The sequence below is a fragment of the Poecilia mexicana genome, unplaced genomic scaffold (assembly GCF_051168715.1).
Source record: "Poecilia mexicana isolate PSO_F unplaced genomic scaffold, ASM5116871v1 scaffold_20, whole genome shotgun sequence".
NCBI lineage: Eukaryota > Metazoa > Chordata > Actinopteri > Cyprinodontiformes > Poeciliidae > Poecilia > Poecilia mexicana.
The window spans coordinates 23,930,299-23,957,897 of record NW_028263389.1 but is presented as its reverse complement, the minus strand read 5'-3'; the positions used below and the strand labels follow the sequence as shown (position 1 = coordinate 23,957,897).

General features: G+C 39.2%; 2 protein-coding genes across 5 annotated transcripts in view; both read left to right on the top strand.

Moving 5' to 3' along the window:
• Window positions 1-7,248, top strand: part of tgfbr1b (transforming growth factor, beta receptor 1 b) — a 79,218-nt gene extending 71,970 nt beyond the window's left edge. For all 3 annotated transcript variants that reach the window (XM_088001151.1, XM_088001150.1, XM_088001149.1), the window contains one exon: window positions 5-7,248. In XM_088001151.1, the coding sequence (XP_087857277.1) occupies window positions 5-130 (126 nt within the window). In that variant the 3' untranslated portion in view covers window positions 131-7,248. The remainder of the gene's footprint in view (window positions 1-4) is intronic.
• A 6,841-nt stretch (window positions 7,249-14,089) lies between these two features.
• The window catches only part of lancl2 (LanC lantibiotic synthetase component C-like 2 (bacterial)), a 41,581-nt gene continuing 28,071 nt past the window's right edge, over window positions 14,090-27,599 (top strand). The window contains exons 1-5 of one of the 2 annotated variants that reach the window (XM_088001314.1): window positions 14,090-15,149; window positions 16,698-16,902; window positions 23,320-23,437; window positions 24,662-24,869; window positions 27,278-27,425. In XM_088001314.1, coding sequence (XP_087857440.1) covers window positions 16,738-16,902; window positions 23,320-23,437; window positions 24,662-24,869; window positions 27,278-27,425 — 639 coding nt within the window. In that variant the 5' untranslated portion in view covers window positions 14,090-15,149; window positions 16,698-16,737. The remainder of the gene's footprint in view (window positions 15,150-16,697; window positions 16,903-23,319; window positions 23,438-24,661; window positions 24,870-27,277; window positions 27,426-27,599) is intronic. The other variant, XM_088001315.1, reaches the window with a different exon arrangement.

Sequence of the window (27,599 nt, the reverse complement as noted above, 5' to 3'; positions counted from 1 at the left end):
GCAGGCTCTGCGGGTTATGGCTAAGATCATGAGGGAGTGTTGGTACGCCAACGGTGCTGCCCGGCTCACCGCGCTCCGGATCAAGAAGACGCTGTCTCAGCTCAGCCAGCAGGAGGGAATCAAGATGTAGACCCAGCTCCCAAACACACACACTCACACACACATCTCTGACTGGGATCTATACCATTAGCATTACACCATCTGTGTCCTGACGAGACCTCAGCCTGTCCTGAAGGGAAGTTGAGGACATTTTGTATCTCACTCACGCCTGAGGAGGCTGGTGTCCTACTGGACAGCTGGACTGATGTCTGGTGGAGACATCTGATGGAGGAGGTCTGTGCCTGGGGGGATGGTAGAGATGTGTAAGGAAGCCTCCTATCACTGACATTTCATTAGAGCATCCTCTTCAATCATCACCATAAATCTTTCTGTAAACAATCCAAACCTTTCCCCTCAGTAGGGCTGCAGCTCTGGAGATGTTAGGGAAAGAAATTGTGATTTTCTAAGTAGCATTGAATGCGCTTTTTATTGGGAGACTGACCTTGTGTCATATCGTTGCTATAGCAACTCCCAGGAAGCCTAGAGTGTCATCAGCTTGTAAGGGATGTGATGGCTGCTCCACAGACTACTCTGTGTGGCCACTGAGATGTGTTACAGGACAGGAAATGTCGCATTTTACTCAATGAGCCAGTCAGCACCAGTGTCCAAACTAGTGCCGACTGTTTGGATTGGGTCATGACTGGGTGATCATCTGGAGAAACAGGAGCATCATGGCATCCCATGCATCATTGGAAGAATGGAAGGAACAGTAGCTGTTTGGGTCAGCCTGGTTACACATGTTCCAGTCAAAGAGCCAGACACTGAAAATACCCAATCAACTCTGGTCAATAGATTAGTAGTATATATATATGCTACTATAAATAGTAGTATACTATTATTAGTAGTATAATAATAGTAGTATTATTTACTACAGACAACATCCTGCAACATTCTAAGTGCAGGATGTTCTCTGCACTTAGAAGCCAACATCCTGAGCTTTGATACACTTCCTTTCATTTAAATGAAGAGTAAACAAAGCATGGATGTTACGGGTGGGTTTGATACTATAATCTCTTAGTGTTAGATACACACATCAGAGTAACTGTGAATGAACAGAGGCCTCTGACCTGCAGGACATTCTCACTGCAGCTTTAATTCATAAACTACCATCTGACACTTCAAAGCAAAAACATGTACAGGAACTGATTTTACTTCAATCAGAACTGTTGCTGAAATGATCTCAAATATTTTATGGATACAAAACGGATATTTGTTAGCTATTCATCCTACTAGAATATAAACATCTGCTGAGCTTAACTGTAGATTTCAGATGGCCAGAATATGATTGTTTTGCTACTCATCTCTTTACCAAGCAGGTGTTACTGGGTTAGCTAGTAACATGGTGGTCCACTCTGAGCGGGTAGCTGTGGGCTCTCTGACTCTCTGACAGGCTGAAGAATGCTTTCTTTATTTATTCTAACAGATTTGAATAGGGATGATGTTTGCAGCCCTACTGTACAGTTTTCCTACCTTGGATGGAGACCTAGGGGTCCCATCAGGGGCCCCATGGTCAGGTTGTAAAGCTCTTCAACATGTCATCACTCAGTCATACTGAATTTAATTTATTGTGTATGTATTTGGATTTTCTTTCTGGTGGTAAGGGACTTTTTGTGCTAAACTGAACCGGACATGGTGACCTCATTCATCTTTGGTGAACATGCTGCAACATATGCAATATACAGTAGATAAATGTGTCTATTTTCTATACTCTGCTCTGCTAAAACATAAACAGCAAGACCAACAACAATCAGCTGCCACCATGCCTTCCAAACCAGCCGGAACCGGAAAGTGCCAGTGCTTTAAAACCCAACTCCTCATGTCGGCTGCTGTGCCATGCTTGTTCTCTCTCTCTCTGTGCGTGTGTGTGTTCGCGCGCGTGTGTGTGTGCGCTTGCATGCGTGCGTGCTTGTTGGATATACAGTGAGCTTCGACTATGCACACCCAGATGTAGGGACAGGTAGCAAAAGGAATCACATACAGCTCACCATCCCTGGCAGCGTCCACACCCGGCCGGCCGACGCTCTGGTGCCATTTTATTAAAGACAGCTCCCCACCCCATCACCTCGGCAACCGCTCATCACCCAGCTCCTCCTCTGCTCTGCAGCGCCTCCAGCTGGCTGCACTTAGAAGAAATAACAGCCACACATTGTCAGTGGCGCTCAGAGACTTGGAAGCATTATCGGTGTTTCCCTATAAATTGATTCTGTTCAGAATTTTGTTTCTTCAACCTGGAGAAAATTTCCAACAAGAAAGCAGTGAGGTAGATTCAGTCAAAGCAATCTGATATTTACTAAGCCATAGGTTTTTCAGGTGTTTATTTTCATCTTGTTTTGTTGCATGATGTTTTCTACCAGAATGTACATTTATGATTCATAGAAAACAACCTTGTTACTTCAGCTGAGCAAGCCTTAAGGGACCAACGCAAAAGAGTCACTTTCTGCTCTTAGAATCTTTTTTTTGTTGTTTTCAGAAGAAAAAAAAATACATATATATATATATATATATATATATATATATATATATATATATATATATACATATATCTATCTATATATAATTGATTACTATAATAAAGGTAGTGTTGTATGTAAAAGACAGAATATGTATATGTAGCACCTGATTTAAGAGTTTGTCTGCCTGTTCCCACGCTGCCATCCAGATGAACAGATCCTGGCTTTAACACGGCTCCAAAGCAAGTCTCCAATCAGAATCAGGAAGTCATCAATATTCAACTAGTTCCATGTGCCAGATTGTAATTTTCATAACCAAACCAGTCTCTTGATTGTTGTTATCAATAAGTGCACTTCAGGCCCACTCCAGGTGCAGTCCACCTGTATGGCAGTGTGGGTCTCCATCAGTCGGTTTCTCTCTGCATTATTGTTCTTTGATTCATAATGTATTAATGTGCTGCTATCTGCCTCTCTGAGTTGACTTTAAGCTCTGGTTCCATGTAAATGTCCTCGTTTTGCCTGATCGGATCATTTTTGTGACTTGTTGCTCGACCTACTTGGTTAGCTGGTCATCATCTCAGCATTAACTGTATACAGATGCACGTGTGTGCATGTGTATACATTGTGTGTGTACACAATGTTGAGTCCTTTGGTTGGTGGCCCAACCTGCAGAACAACCTGCTTTCTAAGCCCTTGTAGCAACTGATCTTAAGAGATCATTGCAGATGTTTGTAGAAATAGATACAACAGCACCTTTAGAGGATGTAACTTGTTCAAGTAGAGGAACACTGTAGAAAGCCTGATTTCTGGTGCTTTTTTTTATTACTCATCAGCTGTGGATCCATCATCTATATTAATTATGGAAGACAAGACAAGGATTGTTTTTTTTTTCCACCAAACTGGTGCTAGCAGCACTTCCTCTCATCCTGCCCTATTCTGTTCTGATGCAACCTGATAGGTACTTTTTCTCGAACCTACATAAAAAGACCACAGACAACGTATATGAATTTTATAGACAAAGCTTTTGCAAAAGGAGAACTTTCCATCAACAACCTCATCAGCCGTTCACAGAAAGTTCTGATCTCCTTCCACGCGAGCCCCTGTTTTATTGTCAAGCAGAACAACCAAAAGGGGCAGTCAGGAAGAACAACAAAGGTCGTAAAACTTCTAACCTAAACAAACCAGCAACTCAGTTCCAGGTGTGATATCTGATCTACGATCTGAGCCCAGTTCAGCTCTAGGTCAAACTAACACAAGAAGAATTTAAGATCTGGGAAACACAGAGTTAACTGTCTCACATGAAGATAGACAGTCGTAACCTCCAGGTCAGTTTATACACACATAAGGAAGAGAACACTTTAAACTAAAAATCACAATAATACTGATTAACATTAGACTGAATATGAACTAAAGTAATAACAAAATGATAATACCAAAAAATATCTAACACAACCTCTGTGGCGTATCAGAACAGTCCACCCTCCACACAAACACACACACACACTCATTTGAGTCATCTCTATCAACATATGACTCTTAATCACATGGAAAACGGTCAGCAGCATATATGGCATATTCAGTTTTGTAAGTATCTTGTGGACTAAACAAAGAATAAAATGTTGCAGTATTAGAAAAGGTCAAACACCTGGTGTCAAAGTGTACTGATAGTGTCGCATATACTGAAGTGGTTGAAGTACTTTTCCCAAATACTTGATGGAGTCCACGCATTTATCTTTAGTTTATGTGGGTTCAGAGGTTCTAAATTGGAATTGAAGATGATGTCAGAGTATCCCTTTAAGAAGCCATGGCGTCCCCTGCTCTTTATCTGTGGCGACTGAGGCTTTACTTCATATTTATTCCATTTGTAAAGTCATTCTCTGGGAGATTAGCAACAACAAGAAGCTCAACGCAACCACACCTCTGGTATGCCTCTACTACTACAACAACATTCATTTTGTCTTAAAGTCACCAGCAGCCTTGTAACTTTTTCCCCAAAACCCAAGATAACTTAAATGTAAAGAGAGAGAAAAAGAGAAATGTTTTGCTTTCTACAGGAATCTCTGTCCTGTGTTCCTTATTGCCTTTCTATCTTGTCATTCCATGTTCTTCAATTGACTTTTAACATTTGCCAGCTACCAAAGGCCTCACTGCAGCCCTGCCTTCAGGCCTTTCTTTTCTAAAATAATGTCATGGGAAGTGTTTGTAAGTAGTTGGTGTCTAACCTGTTGTAAATAACTCTTAGCAACCAGAATCTGGAGAAAGAAAAAGAAGTTTGGACTCCACCCAAAACACATTTCTGTACCAATCATAATTACTACATCATGCATGCAGTATTTCAAAGGATTGCTTGGACACAGTATTTGATAGTACATTTACTTCAAGTGTCATAACATTTAACTTCTGCATGTTATTATATTTGATCAGTTGGATGGACTCTAAACATTTCATCCTAACACCAGATGGATATTTTTAGTAGCTGAGACTGCTAAAGCTCACAAGTTGTAAAGCAGCATTCTAAATCCTCTAGCATGATGTGATTGAAATCATTTAAAGAGGGTAAAAGTTCACTTTGATTTAGAAGACATTCTGACACGCTATGATCTCCCAGACTGTCCAGACTTCTCTTCATTCTACCTGAGGTGAATCCTATCTACTGCAGGTCAGAGGGTAACTACTCTTAACCTTTCCACACCACTCTTAACTGCCCTTTTAAGGCTTGGATTAGCTCAAAACTGAATTAGTGTGCTTGTCAGGGTTTATAAATAGGACTCTTTTCCAGAGGAACAGGAGCTGTGATTATGTTTTTGCAAACCAAGCACTGTATGGATTGGCCATTGCATCAGATTGTTGGAAACATAGTTGGCATATCCGCAGTTACTGACTGATGTCACCGATGCTACCTCTGTTTTGATGCCAATTTTAAGCCTTTGGTCCCAGAGTGTGCTCACTGGAGACCCAGCGACTTGACAGGCTGAAGTCCTCTGTAAGACCCACATTACTGGGATGTTTCCTCCCTTAAATTAGCTAATGCCGTAGCCTTATTTTCTAGAAACCCAGTCAGCTTTTCTTTGTAGCTCTGAATAAATGGTTAATAAGCATCCAGTTTACCTTCATGACCAATACTCTGTTTCTCTCTGCATTATTCTGCAGCAGATAATTTACTATTTGAAAATGTTTTTTCTTTGTTTTCTGTCAAGCAGATGCTTAATTAGATTTATGTTGTTGAAAATAGTGCCACACAATATTTGAACATTTAGGTAATGTGGAAAAGAAAAATTGATCACTAGATGGCAGTGAAAGTCATCCAGTACTGTCCTTAGTTTGTGTGGAATAGGCAGCAGCAGGTGATACTGGGATGACTGGAAGCAGTTGGCTAAATCAGCAGCAATATGAGAGAGTAAAGCATCCATCAGCACAAATATCTGGAAAATCTTTATCTGAGCTGTTTAGTTATTTAAACCCCATAAAGCAGATGCAGTCATATCAGTCTGTTAACAAATCAAACATTCAGGCCATAGAAAGCGTTCTCCCATTCCTCTCTTGACCGACGGAGGCTCTGAACATGAACTAGCTTCAAACCACGCACTGACAACTTCTCACAGTCAAGAATGTATCAGCCCACTCAAATCAACAAGCACAATTTGCAAATCTCAGCCCAAAGACAGGGGTATTCGCAACAGTCTGGCGCACGGGTCTTTTTTTATGCAACCTCTGGGCGAGTCGGGTCCCTCCGGATCACACAGATCGAACAGCCTACCTATGCTAACACCGTTGACACACTGTGACTCAGGCCGAGTCAGGGCCAGCGATAGTTTCATTCTGTCCTTGTGGTTGCTGTCAGAGAGCCAAGGGTTGCTCGGTGGGGCTGCAGTTAGGCCGGCGTGGTGCCAGGCGTAGCTGAAAGCTTTATCATGTTTTATTTGGTGCCTAAGTTTGATGAGTGTTTTACTTTTCACCTGGAAAGACAGGATTGCATGTAATTGTATGTGATTGCATTGACAGCTTTATAAATGGCATCAAAAAGCTGACAAATATCATGACAAGCTTACAGCAATGAACATATTGAAAAGGTCAATTAATCAAAAAGAATATACCTCTGATTGAAGACCAATGTGTTTTACCTCACTGTATATATGCTTGGTTTGTTTACTCCAAGTTTGCAACTACTCTCTTTTTGTTTCTATGAAATGCTTAAAAATTTTCTTTTTAATGGTACTTTCTGTCAGATGGCATTGTATTGTGTCTGTATTGTGCCCCAGCAGTATACTCTTCCTCCTCTCCCACCGCTCTGTATATGACCTGTTTTGTTCTGTGTGAGCTGTACAGTCAAAGTGCTTTTCAAATGTCTAAGCCCCTGTCTGAGCTCTGGGTACAGTAGCCAGATTTCCTGTTTTTTTCTTTTTTTGTTTTTTGTTTTTTTTAACCAAGAAAAAGAAAAAAAAAGAAAAAAAGCAGGAGAGAGTTGGAGTGGAAAAGGCTAGAGGTGATTGGACAGACTGATGAATCAGAAACCTCTCAAACTGTCAAAGCCTCCTCACCTCCAAACTGTTGGGATTTTTAAGCATATTATCTAGTCTTTTTTATAATAGTGTGTACAGATGAACGAAAGATCAACATAGGAACTAGAGGATTGATAATTATGTTTATTTCTAACATAGCTGGAGTAGAAAATGATGTGAATAAAGAAAGTTTCATTAGACCATTTGTTTTTGGCTGCTTTATTTGTCAGGTCTGGTCATTTAGTTTTATAATTCTGCTGTCCAGCAGCTTCCTCAGCCTTTACAATGCCAGTCTTGTCCTTGATGCAGGACAACTTCTTATCGATGCAGGAACAACTTCTTATCAAAGGTTGGAAAGGGAATGAAATTGTTTATTTTATTTTTGAGACGCTTATCTAGGAAATATTGGTAAATGTTACAAATTAAACACTTTTCATGAGACCTTATGAAAATCAACAGAAAATTGTGGGTCATTTTTATACACCTGTGTTACGTCCGAAAAGGGCACAACATATTTGAGGACATGGAGGCAAGAATGAGGGTTCAAAAATTACTTTATTTTAAAACTCTCTTGAACTTTTCTTTTGGTTCATCTGCTTTGATTTTTTGTGTGCTCATCCTTCCTCCGCCTTGCTCTGTGCTATGCTGTAGCTAGTGCAGCCTGTTGTGAATGCTCAGTCTAATTAGCATAGCTACCAATGACAGCAGATAAATGGTTTCCTGTAATGATAGTCATATGTTGTTTCTCCACCATTAGCAGTGAGTGAATGAAGTTGATTGACAGCACTAAGACCCACCTACTGGTTCTGATTAGTTGTTTTGGCTGGAACGTTGCATTACTTTAGCCAGTAGGGAGGAGGTGGAGGAGACTGATTGTTTTCACGGATTTTCTGTCTCATAACAAACTGTCATGACATGGTGACAGCTTTAACAAATGTGGAGAAAAGATATTTTTTATTAAAGTTATATACTGCAGCTTGACTAAAATGCAACTACATAGCATTTTTTGAGAAGTCTGGATTGCTTTATGTGTATTTTGCACATTTCTTTTGACTGCTGCTCGTGGGGAGAGACAAATTTAAGCAATCTACTTGCATACTGTATGCGGACTGTTGGATGTAAAATTCATGAGCAGTAAATATTGTGCTTGTATCAGTTTTGAACCAAAGAAAGCAAGGCAGTTGCAAGCCTTTAAAATTGTGACACTTTTTATGGGTCAAAAAAAAAAAAAAAAAAAAAAATTCCCCTCTCACCCTCCGTGGGTGGTCTCTTTCATCCTCTGAGCTCGGGTCCTCTACCAGAGGCCTGGGAGCTTGAGGGTTCTGCGCAGTATCTTGGCTGTGCCTAGAACTGCACATTTCTGGACTGAGATGTCTGATGTTGTTCCTGGGATCTGTTTGAGCCACTGCTCCAGTTTGGGGGTGACTGCCCCGAGGGCCCCGATGACCACAGGCACCACTGTGGTCTTCACCTTCCAGGCCTTCTCCAGTTCCTCTCTGAGGCCCTGGTATTTCTCCAGTTTCTCATGCTCCTTTTTCCTGATGTTGTGGTCACTTGGTATTGCTACATCCACCACCACCAGTCAAGTTATCCCATGCTATTTTTCCTGTACTTATATTATAGTCTACAGGCAAAACAGAAGGTATGCAATTCATGTTTACACATAAGGAGAATAGTATATGGTCAGTGGTGGCAAGGTCATAGTTGACACGAATTCCCAGAATGGAATCATGAGCATCAGCTGTACAAATACAATGATCTAACCAGGAAGTTGTATGCCATGATTCACTAATATAGGTGTAACTGTTGTTAGGCAAAAGTGCCTTACTAGAAAGAATTAAGGCATTACTGTGACAGAATTGCATTAAATGCGTAGCAAATGTAGAATGTTTATCTGTAACATCTGCATTTAAATCCCCCACAATAAAAAAACAAGTAGATAGATTATCTTGCATAAAAGACATAATAAAAGACAGTCTATTAAGAAATTCGTCTTCGTTTTGAGGACATTCATAAGGTGTGTATATGTTTAAAACAATAAAATGTTTGTCTCCACAAGTAAATTTCAGCCTTATGGCCCAATCCACACCCAGTCTAATCACATCAACCAGTTGATCATATTTTTTGTGCCATAATATTGCAACACCACCGGCTATCCTTCCCCGAATTATTCTGGTGCTAAGGTCGGTAGTGGATTCACCAGCGCCGTAAAAGTCTTTGTGTATGCAATTCAGCTTCTCCAGGTCCTGTTTAGCTAAGAATGTCTCCTGCACACACAGTATATCACAAGTCTCCAGTAATTTGTCCACCACAAGGCGACACGCTCTGTCTGTTTCACTGTGTCCAACACGCAGACCTCGCGCATTATATGAGACAATATTAATACCAGTCATTTATTTATCAGGATCTGCGTGGCCGTTGCTCATTTGCAGTGCTACAGATGCAGATACGTTGTCAGATATATATATATATATATATATATATATATATATATATATATATATATATATATATATATATATGTGTGTGTATATATATTCACACATATATATACACACATAAAAAAAAAATTCCCTTCTCACCCTCCGCGGGTGGTCTCTTTCATCCTCTGAGCTCGGGTCCTCTACCAGAGGCCTGGGAGCTTGAGGGTTCTGCGCAGTATCTTAGCTGTGCCTAGAACTGCACATTTCTGGACTGAGATGTCTGATGTTGTTCCTGGGATCTGTTTGAGCCACTGCTCCAGTTTGGGGGTGACTGCCCCGAGGGCCCCGATGACCACAGGCACCACTGTGGTCTTCACCTTCCAGGCCTTCTCCAGTTCCTCTCTGAGGCCCTGGTATTTCTCCAGTTTCTCCTTTTTCCTGATGTTGTGGTCACTTGGTATTGCTACATCCACCACAACGGCTTTCCTCTGTTCTTTATCCACCACCACAATGTCCGGTTGGTTCGCCATTACCATCTTGTCTGTCTGGATCTGGAAGTCCCACAGGATCTTAGCTCGGTCATTCTCCACCACCTTTGGGGGTGTTCCCCACTTTGACCTCGGGGCTTCCAGTCCATATTCATGTTCCTGTACACTATGCCCGCCACTTGGTTATGTCGTTCCATGTACGCTTTCCCTGCCAGCATCTTGCACCCTGCTGTTATGTGCTGGACTGTCTCAGGGGCCTCCTTGCACAACCTACACCTTGGGTCTTGTCTGGTGTGGTAGATCTGAGCCTCTATTGCTCTGGTGTTTAGGGCCTGTTCCTGGGCGGCCAGGATGAGGGCCTCTGTGCTGTCCTTGAGTCCAGCTTTCTCCAGCCATTGGTAGGATTTCCTGATATCAGCCACTTCAGTTATTTGTCGGCGGTACATCCCATGTAGGGGCTTGTCTTCCCATGATGGTTCCTCCAGCACCTCGTCCTCTGTTCCCCATTGCCTGAGACATTCGCTGAGCACATCGTCCGTTGAGGCTTTGTCCTTGATGTATTTATGTATCTTGGATGTTTCATCCTGGAGAGTGGCTCTCACACTCACTAGTCCTCTGCCTCCTTCCTTATGGCTTGTGTACAGTCTCAGGGTGCTGGATTTGGGGTGGAACCCTCCATGCATGGTTAGTAGCTTCCGAGTCTTAACATCCGTGGCCTTTATCTCTTCCACTGGCCAGCTAATTATTCCGGCAGGGTATCTGATTACTGGTAAAGCATATATTCACACATATATATACACACACACACACATATATATATATATATATATATATATATATATATATATATATATATATATATATATATATATATATATATATATATATATATATATTTTTTTATGATATAAAAAGAAAGAACTCTTCTTTTTATATCATTACGTAGACCCCTCTTATTAATAGATAAAAATGTTAACTCTATGCTTTATGAACGTTAAAGAAAAATAGTTTAATAAAAGGTGACCCATTTAAAATGACTCCTAAAATAAAATTCGAAGCCACTACCAAAATTAACCATTTGTAAAAGGTAGTGCTGACTGCTGAGTAAAAAACATTATTTTCCAGACGCCTGTGGCTTTTCCTTTCCATCCGCATAAGCTTTACGTCCCACAAAGTTGGCCCTCTTCCCATCCTTGCGAGCCTGTTCAATGACAGACCACAGAGCAGACCTAGCATCCTTGTCATCTATCACTGACGAACAAAGTTTGTTCTCTGTCAGGCAGATGTTATTTTCTGAACTTCCCCAGATGATGTCCCTCACTGAAGTTCAAGTAAACAGGACGGATGTTCAGTTTTATATGATGACAACCTGATCTTTTTATCTTCTGCAGTTAGAGAAAAGGTCCACTTGGGGGAGCTAGTATCTATCAAAAAGCTACACAAAATCAGCAATGCCATTCTTCTCCATTAAGTTTTTCACTGAGGTAAAAAACTTAATTTAAAATGTAAAATATAAACCTATTAGTCAAAAGAAAGTTATCATTTCCTTAAGAGCGGCTCTCCTGTTCAGTCGAGGCATGAATTCCTCTTAATCCTTGAAGGTGTGCTGTGGCATCTGGCTCCGTGACATTACCAGCAGGCACCTATCATTCCATATGATGTAAAAGAAAACATGAGTGATTGTACTGTAATGCACTGGGTATTGTGACTTCAATTTCACTGCATATCAGAACTCGGTAGTATTAATGATGCTACCCCACAGTGGTGGAAGAAAGAACAGATGTAAAGAACTTGGTTTTCATAATAATGGCGAGGAAACAAGGGTTAATATTAGAGATAGATCTGAATCAGTAATAGGCTTAATTTTGAGTCTTGCAGGGATTAGTAATTCAAATGTTTTAAGAAATTCAAAGGCAGGAAGTGATCACTATCCCAAACTAATACAAATTGGTTTAGACACTGGACAATATGATAATGAAGGTGTAGAAAGATTGATCTTTTGAAGAGTTAATTAGGAAAAATGCCAAGGGTTAGTATTGATTTGAATATTAATTTAAATATTTCTGCCTGTGAAGTTATTTTGGGTACTGCATGTGAAACAATTCAAAGGAAAACAGAAAAACATAAGAACATCATTGTGGACAAAGTAATTTGATGTTGCAATAAAATATCAAAATAAACTTTTATATTATTAAAAAAAGAACTTTTAGAATTTTAGTCCATATAAAAAGTTACACGCTCTTTCTAAAACCAAAAAAAAATATTTCTTGGAGGAATCTTTTAATAGAGAAACAGAAATTTGTGGAAATGTATACACAAATTAATTTAAATAGAACATGGATATCCAACTGTGAAAGATTAGATGTTACTGCTGTAAGAGAGGAAGAGAAGGCAAATATGTTTTTAAATGGTTAAAGTTCAAAACTGTGGCAATTTTTGTACAGAAAAACAAGAAGAGACTGTAGAATGAATGAAAATATAATATGCTAGAAGAAAAAGATAGTGTTTCTCACATTATTATGAATAAATCTAGTGAATCATCTGAACAGGTTTTATTAGACTTGTATAATAATGTCTATGAAGTAGCTTTTTACCTAAAGCATGAAGAAGCAATCCAAGTTCTGATCCGAAAACCAGGTAAAGAGTGGTCAAGTCCAGGTAGTTACAGACCAATAGTTTTCACTTCTCATATATGTAAAATAATGGAGAAAATTATAGATGAACAATTGACCTCCTTTGTAGCCCTTACAAAAAAATCCCATGAAAATCACATGTGAAAGTCACATGTGATCACATAAATTTTGACATGTAAATGATGTGTGAATGATGTGAATCACATGTGAAAGCATACGTATACGTGTGATTTTGGAACGTTTCATGGCGGAATCACGTGATCACATGGGAATCACACATTTCCACATGTGATCACATGTGACCATATGTGGAAATGTGTGAATCACATGTGGATCACATCTGAATAACATGTGGAAATGTGTGAATCACATGTGGAAATGTGTGAATCACGTGATTCCCATGAGAATCATGTGTGACCAATAAGGTCAATGCGCTAGTTTTCTCAGAAGATAGATACGAACTCATGAATGAGCAGACAGACTAGGTTACAGTCCCAGGTCAGTTAATTATAAAGCATAAAGTGCTTGGTGCAGGTCACGGGCTGACAAAAGTCAGATCAGAGTGGGGGCAAAATTGTTCATTGGCTGCAGGAGCCTCCTACCAGCCAGGCAGGAGAAGCAGAAGTCTTCGCACACCAAAAAGTGCAATCTTTCTTCGACTCTAGGCCTGGACTTTCAGCTCACCATCAAAACCTGACTAGATCTGCAGTTTATATCTCACACAAATGGGTTTTTCCATTTCATCTTGGCTCATAGTAGTTGGCTCCTGCAGCTCTGCTCCTCCAGACATGTCCAAATCTTTCATACTTCCCTGCTCCAGCTAATATACCTAACAGATAGACTGCAGAGGCACATGTGACCCTGATTCTGAACAGCGATTAAAAAACTTTTTTCTCACATGATGTCGTGGGCAGGGCCCAAAATCACAAGAAAATATTTCTGATGTGTGCAAATAAAAGTTTGTTTGGCAAATAACTTTTTAAGTTCACGAGACAAAAATGAGTTATTTAATTTAGAAAAAAGTTATTTAAACAAAACATTTTGTTTTTAAAAAAGAAATCATTCCAATTCCAAAAGTTTTGATTACAATTTTATTTTACTTAACTGAGGTAAAAAAAAATAAAAAAAATCATTGAATAATTGGGGAAAAAAAATGTAACTGCATACTCTGCGAACCAGACCCTAAACTTACTTAAAGTCTGGATTGAGTTTTTTCCCCTTCATTAATGACACACTTTTATTACATGGTAATTCAGGGTGAGTTATTTTTAATTCTAAATGAATATTCTTGTTGGTCATTTATTTAAGTGCTATTGTCCTTCAAGATACATTTACCTAACACTAGAATAAATGCAAATTACATTATGCAGCAAAGGAAATTAGAAGATCAAACATATCCATTATGGAGATGACAGGTTTTGGATGGGCGATTGTGCCCCTTATTGCATAAGCGATACTGAAGAATGACTGCTATCATTAACGACACAGGGAAGAAGCTTTTCAGTTATCTTGCTTTGCTAGCAAGGTCGTTAGCTAGCAGCTAGCTAATAGCACAACAACAACAGCCTAATGTCTGTATGATAAAAATACTGAATGATAGATAAAAACAGTTTTTCCTCACCTGGCTGTCTCCTCCCACTCAGTAGTTCTTCAGAGAAAGGCAGACTAGAGGCCTGTCAGTGTCTGTTGTATTTCATTACCTCTCTGCTTAAGCCGCTACTCCGTGCTGAAGCAGAAACGATACTTCAACGTTTTCCGTTATCTGACAAGTAGCAAGTCTACTCCACTTTATTCACCAAAAATGTTTTTTTTTTTAATTCACCAAAAACTGATCTGTAATCTGGAACGTTTGCTGTTTAGCTCCACAGTTAGTCGCCTTATCTCACTGCGCGAGAGGCAATGGCGTCATGCGTCACGGGCAAAAGGTCAAAGGTAACAAGGTGACCGGAGGGCTTATTATGTTGTACAAAAAAAAAAACAACACCCCAACAAAAAACAAATAATTTTAGTACATGTTATGTGTCAGAAGACACATAACATGTATAACATGTATGTATTTTTTTTGTATAATAATACAAAAAAAAAAATGACCAGCAAAAAGGGGCAGGTGCTTAAGCACCCCCCCCCCCTCTGCACGTGCCTGTCTGTCGCCATTCACATCGGGAGTCAGCTGCCGGGAAGGACGGCTACTGGTGCGGGTTCTGTCCGACTGGCCTGGTTAGGAGGCTGGGTGCCTTCTGCAGCCTTGGCACTGCGCCTGTCTGGGTGCAGGTGGGACGCAGAGATCTGATTTTACTGAGCAGATAGCTGCCTGATCGTACGGTGCGTTGAATAAGGAGCGGGAAAGATGCGGAGGAGGGAGCGACTCGGTGATGCGGTGACACATGGCTGCCTGGACGCTCTGACTGCGGTCCCCACGCTTCTTCACTCCAGCGGAACAAGCAAAGGCTGGGCGGAACAAGCAAAGGCTGAGTGAGGCTGCCCGGAGGCTGACTGATCAGGACAGACTGTGACTGGAGCTGTAAGGAACGAAAACCGAGCCGGTCGCATCGCCTCGGTAAGCTCTGCTCCAGCTCGATCTGTTTCTACCTGCAGTACCGCATGTTTACAGCCAGTAACTGCCAGCGATCACACTATAGCACTGTTCAGTGAGCAGCCTCACAGTCTGTCATTGTTCTGAATTTGCTCTCACGTATAAACAAAAGGAAAATGAATCAATCTTTGTTTTTAATTTGAAATTCAATAGAATTCAAGTGGGTGTAGCCTTGTTGAGAGCATAAATATGTCCAAGGTGACTTTCACTGCTTTATTTGGGTTTGTACAGAGAGAACTGAAGTGCAGATCAACTCGTTTATTTTATTATTTATACTATACATTTATACAAGTACCATTAGAACTTTCTCTAAACGTATTTTTCTTGTAATCACCAATAATAGGCCACATTTTCTGTTTATCTTTAAAACCTTTAAACTACAAAACATTTAACCACAAATTATGATCGCAAATTGTCATGTATCTTCTCTAAAGAAAATACATCAACTACACAAGATAATACAGTAAAAATTAAAAGTAAATAAATTCCCCCTTTTTATTGCACAGCTAAGGTTTTGTAAATCAGTAGAATCTGTATTTAAAGCAATTTACTCCATGTTAGACTAGTTAAAGTCTTTATGCCTATTTAATGCTAAGGTGTTTCTAAAGCTAGAGCATTTTTATCAATTCAATTCCAAAAAAATACTAAGAACTCAGGCTATTTTCGGCCTATAAAGAAAAGAACAACAGCATGAGGGGTGCCGTGCCTGTCCCCAGCAGCACTGGGTGAGAGACAAATGTCTGTTAACTTGCTGGCTGCAAAATGATTACCAAACTAATGAAGCACCTAAGAACAGCTTGCTATTTATGTCGCATCATGAAAAGCAAACTGGCTAAACGTGATGAAATTCTGAGCAAAAATGAAAATTAATACATTTCATACTTCTTTTTGAGGGTTAAATTTATGGATAAAAATTAAAATAACAATTTCAACGATTATTATAACCAGAATTATAACATTTAAATATGGTGGTTAGCAATATTTAACTATATTTATTTTATTACTTTAACAATATTTAACTGTAAATTGAAGTAAGTCTGTGCTCACTTCACAGACATGCTCTTCTTGTCTGTGAAGTTACATTTAACATTTTTGTTAAAATTATGTATAAGTATTTTTGATGCAGTGTGATTGAAACTGTTGGTCAGTTCACAAAAACAATATGGAACTTTGGAAGAAAAGTTCCATATTCAGTTTATTGCAATGGCGATTATAGTTTTAAAAGGAACCAGAAGTGTAATGTGTACATTCACTTTTTACTGAATACTTTAGGATCTTTACAAACTCCGTATGGTTAACTGTAGAGTGCGGCAGCTACTGAAAATAAAAACATTTTTGTTTATAATATCAACTGGTTGGCGGGATTGATTGCTGTTTTTTAAATGTTTTTCAAATAAATTAATGTAGAGTAAATGTTACTCTTTATGCGCATATGAGCTTAAGTTATATGCGCATTACAGCACAATAAAGACTCCACACCTCTAGGAATAAAATGTGTCTACCCCCCAACAGCGTTGCAGAGGATTACTGTCACCGCCGAGCCGCCGTAGCGATGGGAGAAAATATGTCCAAGCGGCTGAAGTTGGTATCAACTACAGAAGCAGAGATGGAAGAGCGTTCTTTCCCTAACCAGTATCCTGACTGGGAGCAGGGACTCGCTGTCTCGAACGCTGGAGCTGAGCTGGACTCTGACGAGCCGCTGGACGCTGAAGGAAAGGTGGGAAGATAAAGGTTTTTATGTTATTTTTTACCTATCAGTAACTGCAGTTAGCTTAGATTCGGCTATGATAACCTGTTCTGGTTGGTTAGTAAGCAGTGGTTACCTTCTTAAAAACGGTTGCTTAGTACAACATGCTGTCATTGTTTGCTTTTTAATAATTTTTTAACCACTATTCCACTTCCAGCCTTGGATTCCATTATGAATTTCATTAAACCGTTAATGTACAACAATATTTGGGGCATGCCATTAGCAATGCATAGGGAAGGCAGTGACTCTGCCTTCCATTCATTGCATGGCAGGCACCTATTGTTCTACACCCAATAGAATGTCTCTTTATTATTGGGGTCTGCCCATAGCAATGCATAGGGAAGAGCAGTGACTGCAGTCACTGCCTTCCATGCATTGCATGGAAGTGGTACCCACAAAAGTGGTATCAAAATGTGCGGCTCAGTTCCCCCGTGAAAATCTGTTCCCCCTGTGTCGGGAGCGCGCATTGCAGCCAGAGAAGTGGATCCGGCGGATCTGACCATTTTCACGGCGCTTCTGATCGATTTTTCGGTAAAAACTACTCATGTAATCATGTCAATGTTGTAACTTTCAGTTTAATCGGCAGCTATCAAAATAAAAATACATACATAAATAAACGAGGTCCTGTGTGGAGGTCTTTTTACGCTGTTTTGTGTTATTTTAAACGCGAAGAGAATCGATTTTTTTTTCAGCTTTTGTGTAAGCCTGACAAATAAAAGTCAGTCAACAAACACAGGTTCCCAACACGTAGTGTGCGTTTATAATTTTTCATTTTTGATAAAGGAGGGGGAAAGCTGGCTGATAGCAGGGCACAAAAATAAAGACTTCCTGAAAAGATAAGAGTGTAAACATTTTGGTCAACCACGTTCTAATGTAAAATAAGGAAAATAAGGAAATGTCTAGTATGCTATCACACATAATTTTTGAGAATTTGGAAACAGTTACTTTTTATTTCCCAAAGTTATGGGGGTAGAAGAGGAGAGAATGGATATTTCAGCGGCCTGATAAAATCTGTTCCCCCTAGATAAAATGGAAACAAATTAATTTACCTGCAAGTCTTTAACTGTGTTGATTCCACTCATCATCAACAAGAAATCCTGCAAATTTGATAACATTTGCTCTTTTTTTGCCAAAGTTAGGATGGGGGAACAAAATATTTTAACCGCCTGATAAAATCTGTTCCCCCTACATAAAATGGAAACAAATTATTTTACCTGCAAAGTCTTTTACTGTGTTAATTCCCCTTATGATCAATAAGAAATCCTGCAAGTTTGAAAACATTTGCTCTTTATTTCCCAAAGTTAGGATAGGAGAACAAAATATTTTAGCTCTTTCAGCCACCTGAAATAATCTGTTCCCCCTACATAAAATGGACATGTACAGTGAATTAATTTCTTTGTTACCTAAAATTTGAATCATTAGATGAAGCTGTATTTTTCAGTTTGCAGAAAAACTCCTAGCAAAAGTGGTTGTGGATTTTCCTGTTTCCACTGCGGCGTCTACAGCATGAGGTTGGACATTGCTGTGAGACTTATTCTTAATAGTGGTGATTGATTGATTGATATTGATTGATATTCTTATTTTGAGTGTTAATGAAATTTTTTATCATGACTATAATTTGTATGTTTTGACCAAAGAAATATGTACTTAGCCAAAACTTAATACATCAACATGTGAAAACAGTTATTTAACGAAATCGTTTGTCAATAACTTAATAAGTACAATAATTGAAACTTCAATAAAGGTTAATTTCAGACGTTTTTTGGATCTGTGTCACATGAGACCTGCTCCAACTCCAAAACTCCAACACCAAGACTCTTCAAAGCTAGACTAAATTATTCTCAACTATTTTAATCCATGTTTGGGATTTGTGAAACCTTTAAATGATTTGTGAGACATCAATAAAGATCAGATTACCATTCACACTTGTTCCATGCAGTCTTTTTCAAATTAAATTCTAATTCAAAACCACTTTATTAATCCCAATGGGAAATTAAATGTTGGTGTAACTCATTAATTCCTCAAAGTTATTGCAAATGGTGATGGCTCAAGGAAGGAAAGATCTTCTGCAGTGGTCTGTTAAGTGAAGTTTCACAAATCAGAAAAGGGTTTCACAAATCGCAAACATGGTAATAAAGAGTCTTCTTGAAGAGGAGAATAATCTAGTCCAGATTTGAAGTGTCGCATTGTTAATTTTATCTAATATTGTACATATGCAGGATGTTGGGGGTTTTCTTGACCCTCAACTGCATCTACTTTTAATAACTACAGGAAATTAAATTATTGTACTTATTAAGTTATTGACAAACAATTTCGTTAACTGTTTTCACATGTTGATGTATTAAGATTTGGCCAAGTACATAATTCTTTGGTCAAAAGATACAAATTATAGTCATGATAAAAAATTTAATTAACACTCAAAATAAGAATATTAATGTTATAATCACCACTGTTAAGAATAAGTCTCACAGCAATGTCCAACCTCATGCTGTAGACGCCGCAGTGGAAACAGGAAAATCCACAACCACTTTTGCTAGGAGTTTTTCTGCAAACTGAAAAATACAGCTTCATCTAATGATTCAAATTTTAGGTAACAAAGAAATTAATTCACTGTACATGTCCATTTTATGTAGGGGGAACAGATTATTTCAGGTGGCTGAAAGAGCTAAAATATTTTGTTCCCCTATCCTAACTTTGGCAAAAAAAGAGCAAATGTTTTCAAACTTGCAGGATTTCTTGTTGATAATGAGGGGAATTAACACAGTAAAAGACTTTGCAGGTAAATTAATTTGTTTCCATTTTATGTAGGGGGAACAGATTTTATCAGGTGGTTAAAATATTTTGTTCCCCCATCCTAACTTTGGCAAAAAAGAGCAAATGTTATGAAAATCACAGGATTTGTTGTTGATGATGAGTGGAATGAATACAGTAAAAGACTTGCAGGTAAATTCATTTGTTTCCATTTTATCTAGGGGGAACAAATTTTATCAGGTGGTTAAAATATTTTGTTCCCCCATCCTAACTTTGGCAAATAAAGAGCTAATGTTTTCAAACTTGCAGGATTTCTTATTGATCATAAGGGGAATTAACACAGTAAAAGACTTTGCAGGTAAATTAATTTGTTTCCATTTTATAGAGGGGGAACACATTATTTCAGGCCGCTGAAATATCCATTCTCTCCTCTCCTCCCCCCATAACTTTGGGAAATAAAAAGCAACTGTTTCCAAATTCTCAAAAATTATGTGTGATTGCATACTAGACATTTCCTTACACCGTAGGATTGACCAAAAGGTTTACACTCTTATCTTTTCAGGAAGTCTTTATTTTTGTGCCCTGCTATCAGCCAGCTTTGCTGTTTTGTGTTTAAAATAACACAAAACAGCGTAAAAAGACCTCCATACAGGACCTTGTTTATTTACGTATGTATTTTTATTTTGATAGCTGTCGATTAAACTGAAAGTTACAACACTGACATGATTATATGAGTAGTTTTTACCGAGAAATCGATCAGAAGCGCCGTGAAAATGGTCAGATCCGCCGGATCCACTTCTCTGGCTGCAATGCGCGCTCCCGACACAGGGGGAACAGATTTTCACGGGGGAACAGAATTTCTCACAAGACCGGGAAGGGAGCTATTATTTTTATTGGGGATCGGAGTTACGACGGCGACGTAAAAAGCGAAAAACGAGCGAAATTTCCGACTGCCGAAACGCAGAGTGTAACTGACACCAACTGCCGCTTTTTTAGAGTGAGAAACGGAGTGGATTTTTGACCCCAAAGTAATTTTGAAATCGCTCTCATGGGTGCAAAAATTGGTCTATTAGTATGAAAGTCGGTCATGACGTTGATACGCATGCCTGCTCCCGTAAAATGTTTTCGAAATTTCTCTAGGGCTGACGGTTTTCTGTCAAGGTGCTTCAGAGTGAAATCAAGTGACAGGGTACCTTCAGGCACTCCACCATTCATTTTCAGACTTTTTTGAAAAATTTCTGAGCTCAGCACACACCATTTTTCTCTGATCTCTGCTATTTCTGTGAGTGACCTACAGATATGAATCGCGGGACTGTTGGAGACGACAAATAGCCCTCTCATATGCTTCAAACGGTTTTTGGGTCGGCCTTACAGATCCTGAATGGGAAGCAGTTGTTCTGACTGCTTTTTTCATCAAAACTGACTGGGTGTCTCATAAAGATAGAAATCCTTCTCCAGCTTTCTGTCTCACACACACAGCAGTTGGCTGAGGACCAATCGCTATAGCAACAGAATACAGAGAAGGCAGAGCTGCTGGTTTGGACTACAAAGACTCTGTAGTTCTAAATATGCTGGAACACTTTAATACAGAGGGCAGAGCAGAAGGTCAGAACTACAACATGGTGGAACACTCAATTATTACAGAGGAGGGCTGAGCTGGCTGTTAAGAACTACATAATGGTGGAACTCTGACTTACTAGAGGAGGGTGAGCAGAATGTTATAACTACAGACAGGGCAGAATGTTCTGGGCATTATAATACTGGTTTAACCCAACCACTGTTATACATTGGATTAGTGTGGCCATTTAAAATGAAGTTTACTGAAAGTTTCAAAATAAAAGCCTGCATATTGCTCTCACGTCAGTTCACCGCCATAGGCAGTGCAATAATATTAAGCTTTTTTTGATGTTTTTTTCTTCTCAGGATAGTGAACTGCCTTGCGCAGCAAGGCAGTTCATTAACATTAGCAAAAACATTAGCATTTCATGGGTGTCTCATGAAGATAGAAATCATTCTCCACCTTTCTGTCTCACACACAGGGCAGTTGGTTGAGGATTAATCGCTATAGCAACAGAATACAGAGAAAGGCAGAGCTGCTGGTTTGAACTACAAACCAGCAGACATAACTGCCATAGCTGTAGTTCTATCTATGGCCAAGACTCATTTAAAAGAGAGGCCTGAGCAGCATGTCAGAACTACAACATGGCGGAACTGTCTGTTACTATAGAGGAGGACTTAGCTGGTATTCTGAACTACTTGTTCACATGGAATTAGTGTGGCCATTTCAAATGAAGCTTACTGAAAATTTCAAAATAAAAGCTTCATTAATCTCCTCCGGTCAGTGCACCGCTGCAGGCGGTGCAATTATATTAGCTTTAATGATCTTTTTTCCTCGAGTTAGTGCTCCACCTTATGCAGTGCAATAATATGAGCCTTTTTTAAGCATTTTCTTTTAAGTTATGGCATTGGTGTGCACAAGGTGTGCATTAGTATTGGTGTGCATACTAATTAGCATTAGTATTTCACCTAAAATGCTAATGCAAAAAAAGGGTGTTTAGCCAATTTTTTTTTACTTATTAGCCATGTTTAGTATACGGAATGGAGTGAGTGAATGACAGACAACATGGTAGTGATACCCCACATTCTACTGATACCATTCATGCTATTATTAGCATTTTGGCTCATTTTACCGTATGCAACACACTGAATGGTACAAGTACAGCTTAGTCCACATGCTTCTGACTCTCCACGGGTTTTTGACTACATTGAAGCTTTCTTTAGCATTAATGCTAGTTTTAGCATCAGAACGCTGGGTCCTAACCCCGACTGGGAGCTTAACGCTGAATGTGACAGGTAGCCAATCAGAAAGCGCGAATTCTCCTCCGTGCTTTCTAAGGGGAAATAACAGAGGAGAATCCCAAACAGCTGACACGGCGCAACCCGAAGTCCAGCGGACCTCGGCGATGATATGTGGAAACAACATTAATATTTATTTAACATTTCGTGCAAAGAATATAGAAATGACCAGGAGAAGAGTTGGAGCCAAATTGCTACCGCAGTTGATAAACCCGGTAACTTTTCAGCTGTTCTTCGTTACCTGACATAAATAGGTTATAATGATTTTCATTCAGTCAGGACTTTACGCTGACTCTAGCCACATGCATTGCAGGTAGATTCTAGTAAAGCATTGATTAATGCCTGATATTAAGATTAGTTAACTGGACTTGTAGCCATTATTTTGTGCCCATGTGGCTGACCACCACATGGCATGATCGAACCCGATTGAACCGTTATACCTAGGATTTCTGTCGTCTAATGTGTGATCTCTCAGGTTTTGAAAATGGGCCGACAATCGGCCGACAGCTCATGTCGTGTGCGCTGGACATTACACTAAGGAAATAAGGAAGGTAGGATCAGGGAAGAGCACCGGAGTTGAGCATTTTTTAATTCAGTGTCATCAACAGAAAGAAAAAAAAAGGCAGGAAGAGACGATAAAGCCGATAATTAAAATGAGGTCGATAGGTTTAATTTATCGTGCATTAATTGATTTATCTTTTATCGCAACAGGCCTAGTCATAACTGTACTGTACAAAACCTGTACTTGACAGTTTGCAGTATTTCTTTTCTTCTGCTTAGGTTAATGCAGCATTTCTAAGGAAGGTCCAGAGTAAGATCAAAGATCTCCTCCAGCAGATGGAAGAAGGCCTGAAGACTGCCGACCCCCATGACTTCAGCACTTACACCGGCTGGACAGGTCTGTGCTAGATGGGCTTCTTTCTGCCAGCAGCCAAAGAGGAGCTGTGGAGACGGATAACAATATAGAACAATATATCCTAACCAGGAATAATCCCTGCCAGCTAACCTCCACGCCCACTGCAGCATTACATTTATTATTGAGAAATGCTGAATAATAACAATAATAATAATAATAACAATAATAATAATGAATTTTATTGATAATGCACTAAGCTTCTTCCTGCTGAAGAGCACAACTCACCTTGAGGTAGTGGACTTGTGGAGCTGAGAAGACTACTAAGCTCCCTCACTAACATTCTTTCTTGGCACAAAATCACAATAAGGAAATCAAGTGACACAACTTTATATTTAGTACATTTTTGGTGGAAAGGCTATGTCGTTATCTAAAGGTCAGACTAACTTTAGATCTCCAGGAAAAAAGTCAAGCTAACACAAGGTTTGAGACACAACTCAACAGGAGAAAAGCTTCTCCAACTCAGCTAATGAGTAATAAGACTTTTAATGACTTGTGAAAGACTATTTACACAAAAACATAATAGTAGAAGAAACAGTTTGGCAGCAGCTGAATGTCACTTTCAGAGATTTTTTAGTAACAACAAACATGTTAAATTTGAGTTAAAAAAAAGTTCAAAGTGCAGTCTGTATATGCTTCCTAAAACAAAATGAAACATTACTTTATCACCACAGAAATGTGAACAAATATCTGTTGGACAGTAATCATTCTGAAGCTCAGTGTTTTTTATTCAAGGCTTAATGTAGTCTTTCCTGCAAAATGAAAGGCTCTATTAAGCAACCTGTCTTAGTTTTAGAACTTATTTCTTCATGCTTATAATAAAGTGAAGTGAGCCACTGCATCTTTGTTAAACTTATTTTATCTGCATGTTTGATAGTAGCTGACCTGCAGGAGATGCTGCAGATTGCTTCATTAACGCCTCTGAGATTTGTTTAGCTTGTTAAATAAAACTTTTTATTTTTTATATTAGTTGTTAAGGTCCCTTCATTAAAAAATGGTGTTTCAAGCTTTTCTGCTTATCCTAGGCCATATACTTGAATTCATAAGCAATGTTACTCCAACAAATAACTTTCTGTGCAAGAAGTTGTATGAGCTCCACAACCCATGCAGGTCAGAACTGCATGAAGAGCAGCTCTGACTTGCTCTGCATGATTATAACACTTTGCAGTGTGTCTGTCATCTATAGAAAATGTTCTCCTGTCACTGCAGGCATTGCCTTATTGTACCTTCAGCTGCACCGTGTCTCCAGTGAGGCTTCCCACCTGCAGAGGGCATTGGACTACGTGAAGAGGGCCATGAGGATTTTGAATGGCCGCAAAGTGACTTTTCTGTGTGGCGATGCAGGACCTCTGGCTGTTGGTGCTGTGGTACACCACAAACTAAACAACAATACAGAGAGTAAAGACTGTGTGTCCAGGTGAGTAGTAGAGTATAGCTGCATTCACACCAGCCCTGTTTTGTCCACTTTACTTAAACTCCTGTCAGTTTGCTGTTCCAAAAGCAGGAAGCACTGGGCATTCTGGGTAAATATAAGCATACAAACACACAAACTCTAGCGCTAGAGCAGGGGTGTCAAACTTGTAGGAGCCATTTATCCTTTCTGGTGTTTATCGCCACCAGGGGGCGTATTTAATTTTGAGTTCTGAGTGTCTGATGGGGGGATGGGTTATTTAAGGTCAACCATCATTCTGTTCAGGTGTTGCAGAGGCAAACAGTTTTCTACTGTGCTTGGTTTGGATGTATGTCGAATTTATGTGGATCTAAATGGAAACAGTAAGACAATGGACATTGTTCTGAAAATAAATGACTTTATTTTATGTCAAACGGAAGATTGGCATCATGAATCTTAATTGAGCGCACGTAAAACCAACGCCTTTCAAGAACAACCACCAGTAGCCTAAAATATAGGATTTTAGCCGCTACAAAACAAATTTTTGTTTTGGGCCAAATCAAGATCATGAATGCTTTTAAAGGCCCAGTTGTGAAAGAATCTATTGATAAAACCTGTTCACAAACTGTTAAAATATAAATGAATTCTTAAAATTAAATTATATTACTGAACATCTTTTCAGGCCCTGCAGGTTTTTGTGATACTTTTTGTGCTCTTTTTGCATTAGTGTTTGTGGTACTAATTTGGAAATATTTGCACTTATTTATGACGGTAAATAAGTCGTCATAAATGAGCTATATAGATTATGGACTATAACTTGACATCAATTAAGGCTGAGACAGCTGTTTAGTACAAACCAGAAAGTTTTTGACGATTTTTGAGAAAAATCTGCAGTAAACCCCCAATTATGTGTTTAGCACTAAAAAGTGTGGGGATTTATTGATTTTGCATGAATTTCCATGCTAATTCTCAAGAAACTGATTGATACGGACTGATTGATATAATTTGGCAGTAAACAGATAAAAACTGCATTGATTTGACTGATAGCATAATATTTTAGTACACTTAGTGTTTGTTCTATAATCTAGAGGGCCACATAAAAAGCTGTAGTGGGATGGATTTGGCCCATGGGCCTTGACTTTGACATGTACGCTAAAGGGGGAAATGGCTCATGGTGTTTTGCCAAAGACATCATAGAAATTTTACAGAAACTAAAATCTGACGCTACTCCATTTTAGTTTACATTTAGTAAAGAAAGAAGTTGTTCTCAATGTCTTCTTCAGAGGGTTTTGTGTCATTTCCTTCAGTGTTTCTTGGTGCAGCGCCACCACTGGCGAGGGGGGGAACAGGTTGCTTGGGGCATAGGGTTCGGTTGGTTTGACACAGTGCAGTGTAAAAGAACCACAGCAGCTGTAAATGTAGCAAAGTGTTGTGATTTTGGTCCTCAATCAAACTCAGTCTACTGGACTATCAGGTGGGAGAACACCTGATAGTCCGTTAATAAACTATCTATGTGGCAGTTAACTTTGTGGTGACTTTAATGAGCTGCATAATTTATCCACAACAGAAGGAATTTAATTTTCTCCTCATTATTTGCCTGCATTAAAATCTTTGCATATATTTTTGGAGTGGCTTTACTGGCCTTGATTTGAGAGTGATCAGACAGGACAGTAGATAATGAGAGAGGGGGAAGACATGCAGTAAGGGTCATCAGGCTGGGAATTGAACCCGTGACAGCTGCGTTGAGGAATAAGGCTTGCACATATGGGTTGTGCTTTTACCCCTGCACTCCTCATTTGTTATCTTAAATATGTTTCACAAAATACTGTGTTAAGCTGCTGCCCCCGCGACCCGATCCCGGATGAAGCGGAAGAAAATGGATGGATGGATGGAAGGAAAATATTATGATTGTCTGCTTGTCATGTTATGTTAAACAGATAGGACAAATATTATCATACACACTTATCCCTAGTGGGGCCTCCAGGGGTGCTGGTGCCCATCTCCAGAAGTCAACAGGTGAGAGGCAGGGTCACCTGAACAGGTCACCAGTGCATGACAGGGCAACATAAAACAGTTTTGCTACATATTTTATCATAATTTTAGAAAACCTACAGGAACTATTATTAAAAATACCTTATATTTCTAATATTATTGTAAAAATTGTGTGATAAAATAGATTTGTTGCAAAATTCAGTCATTAGTATTTCTTCAACTTTTATATATGACAGGTGGAATAGCTGCTCATAATCTTGCTTTGGGCACCAAAATGGCAAACGCTGGTTCTGATTTCACGCAGCCCTTGTTCAAATGTAAAAATAGTGAATATTTTGTCATAGTGTTCTATGCTTAATACTAAATGAAGGCATTTTGTTTTTATATAGTTTTGTCCCACATTAAAAGCTTAGCCCTGATCAAAGCATTTGGATCTCCTCCAGGCTTCTCCAGCTGCAACGCTCAGTCGTCAGTCCAGACAACGAGATGCCTGATGAACTGCTGTTTGGTCGGACTGGATATTTGTTTGCTCTGCTGTATGTTAATAAAGAAATTGGGGCTGATGCTGTGGATGAGGCAACAATTACCAAGGTGAGCCCCACTCACTACTGACACAGACAATGGCTTAACTTCAAGTCTGAAGAACAGTAGTGGAGAGGTTATCATTTGCACTTAACTTGCACCTATACGTCTGTGTTCCAGTCGTATGGGTGCATATATATATATATATATATATATATATATATATATATATATATATATATA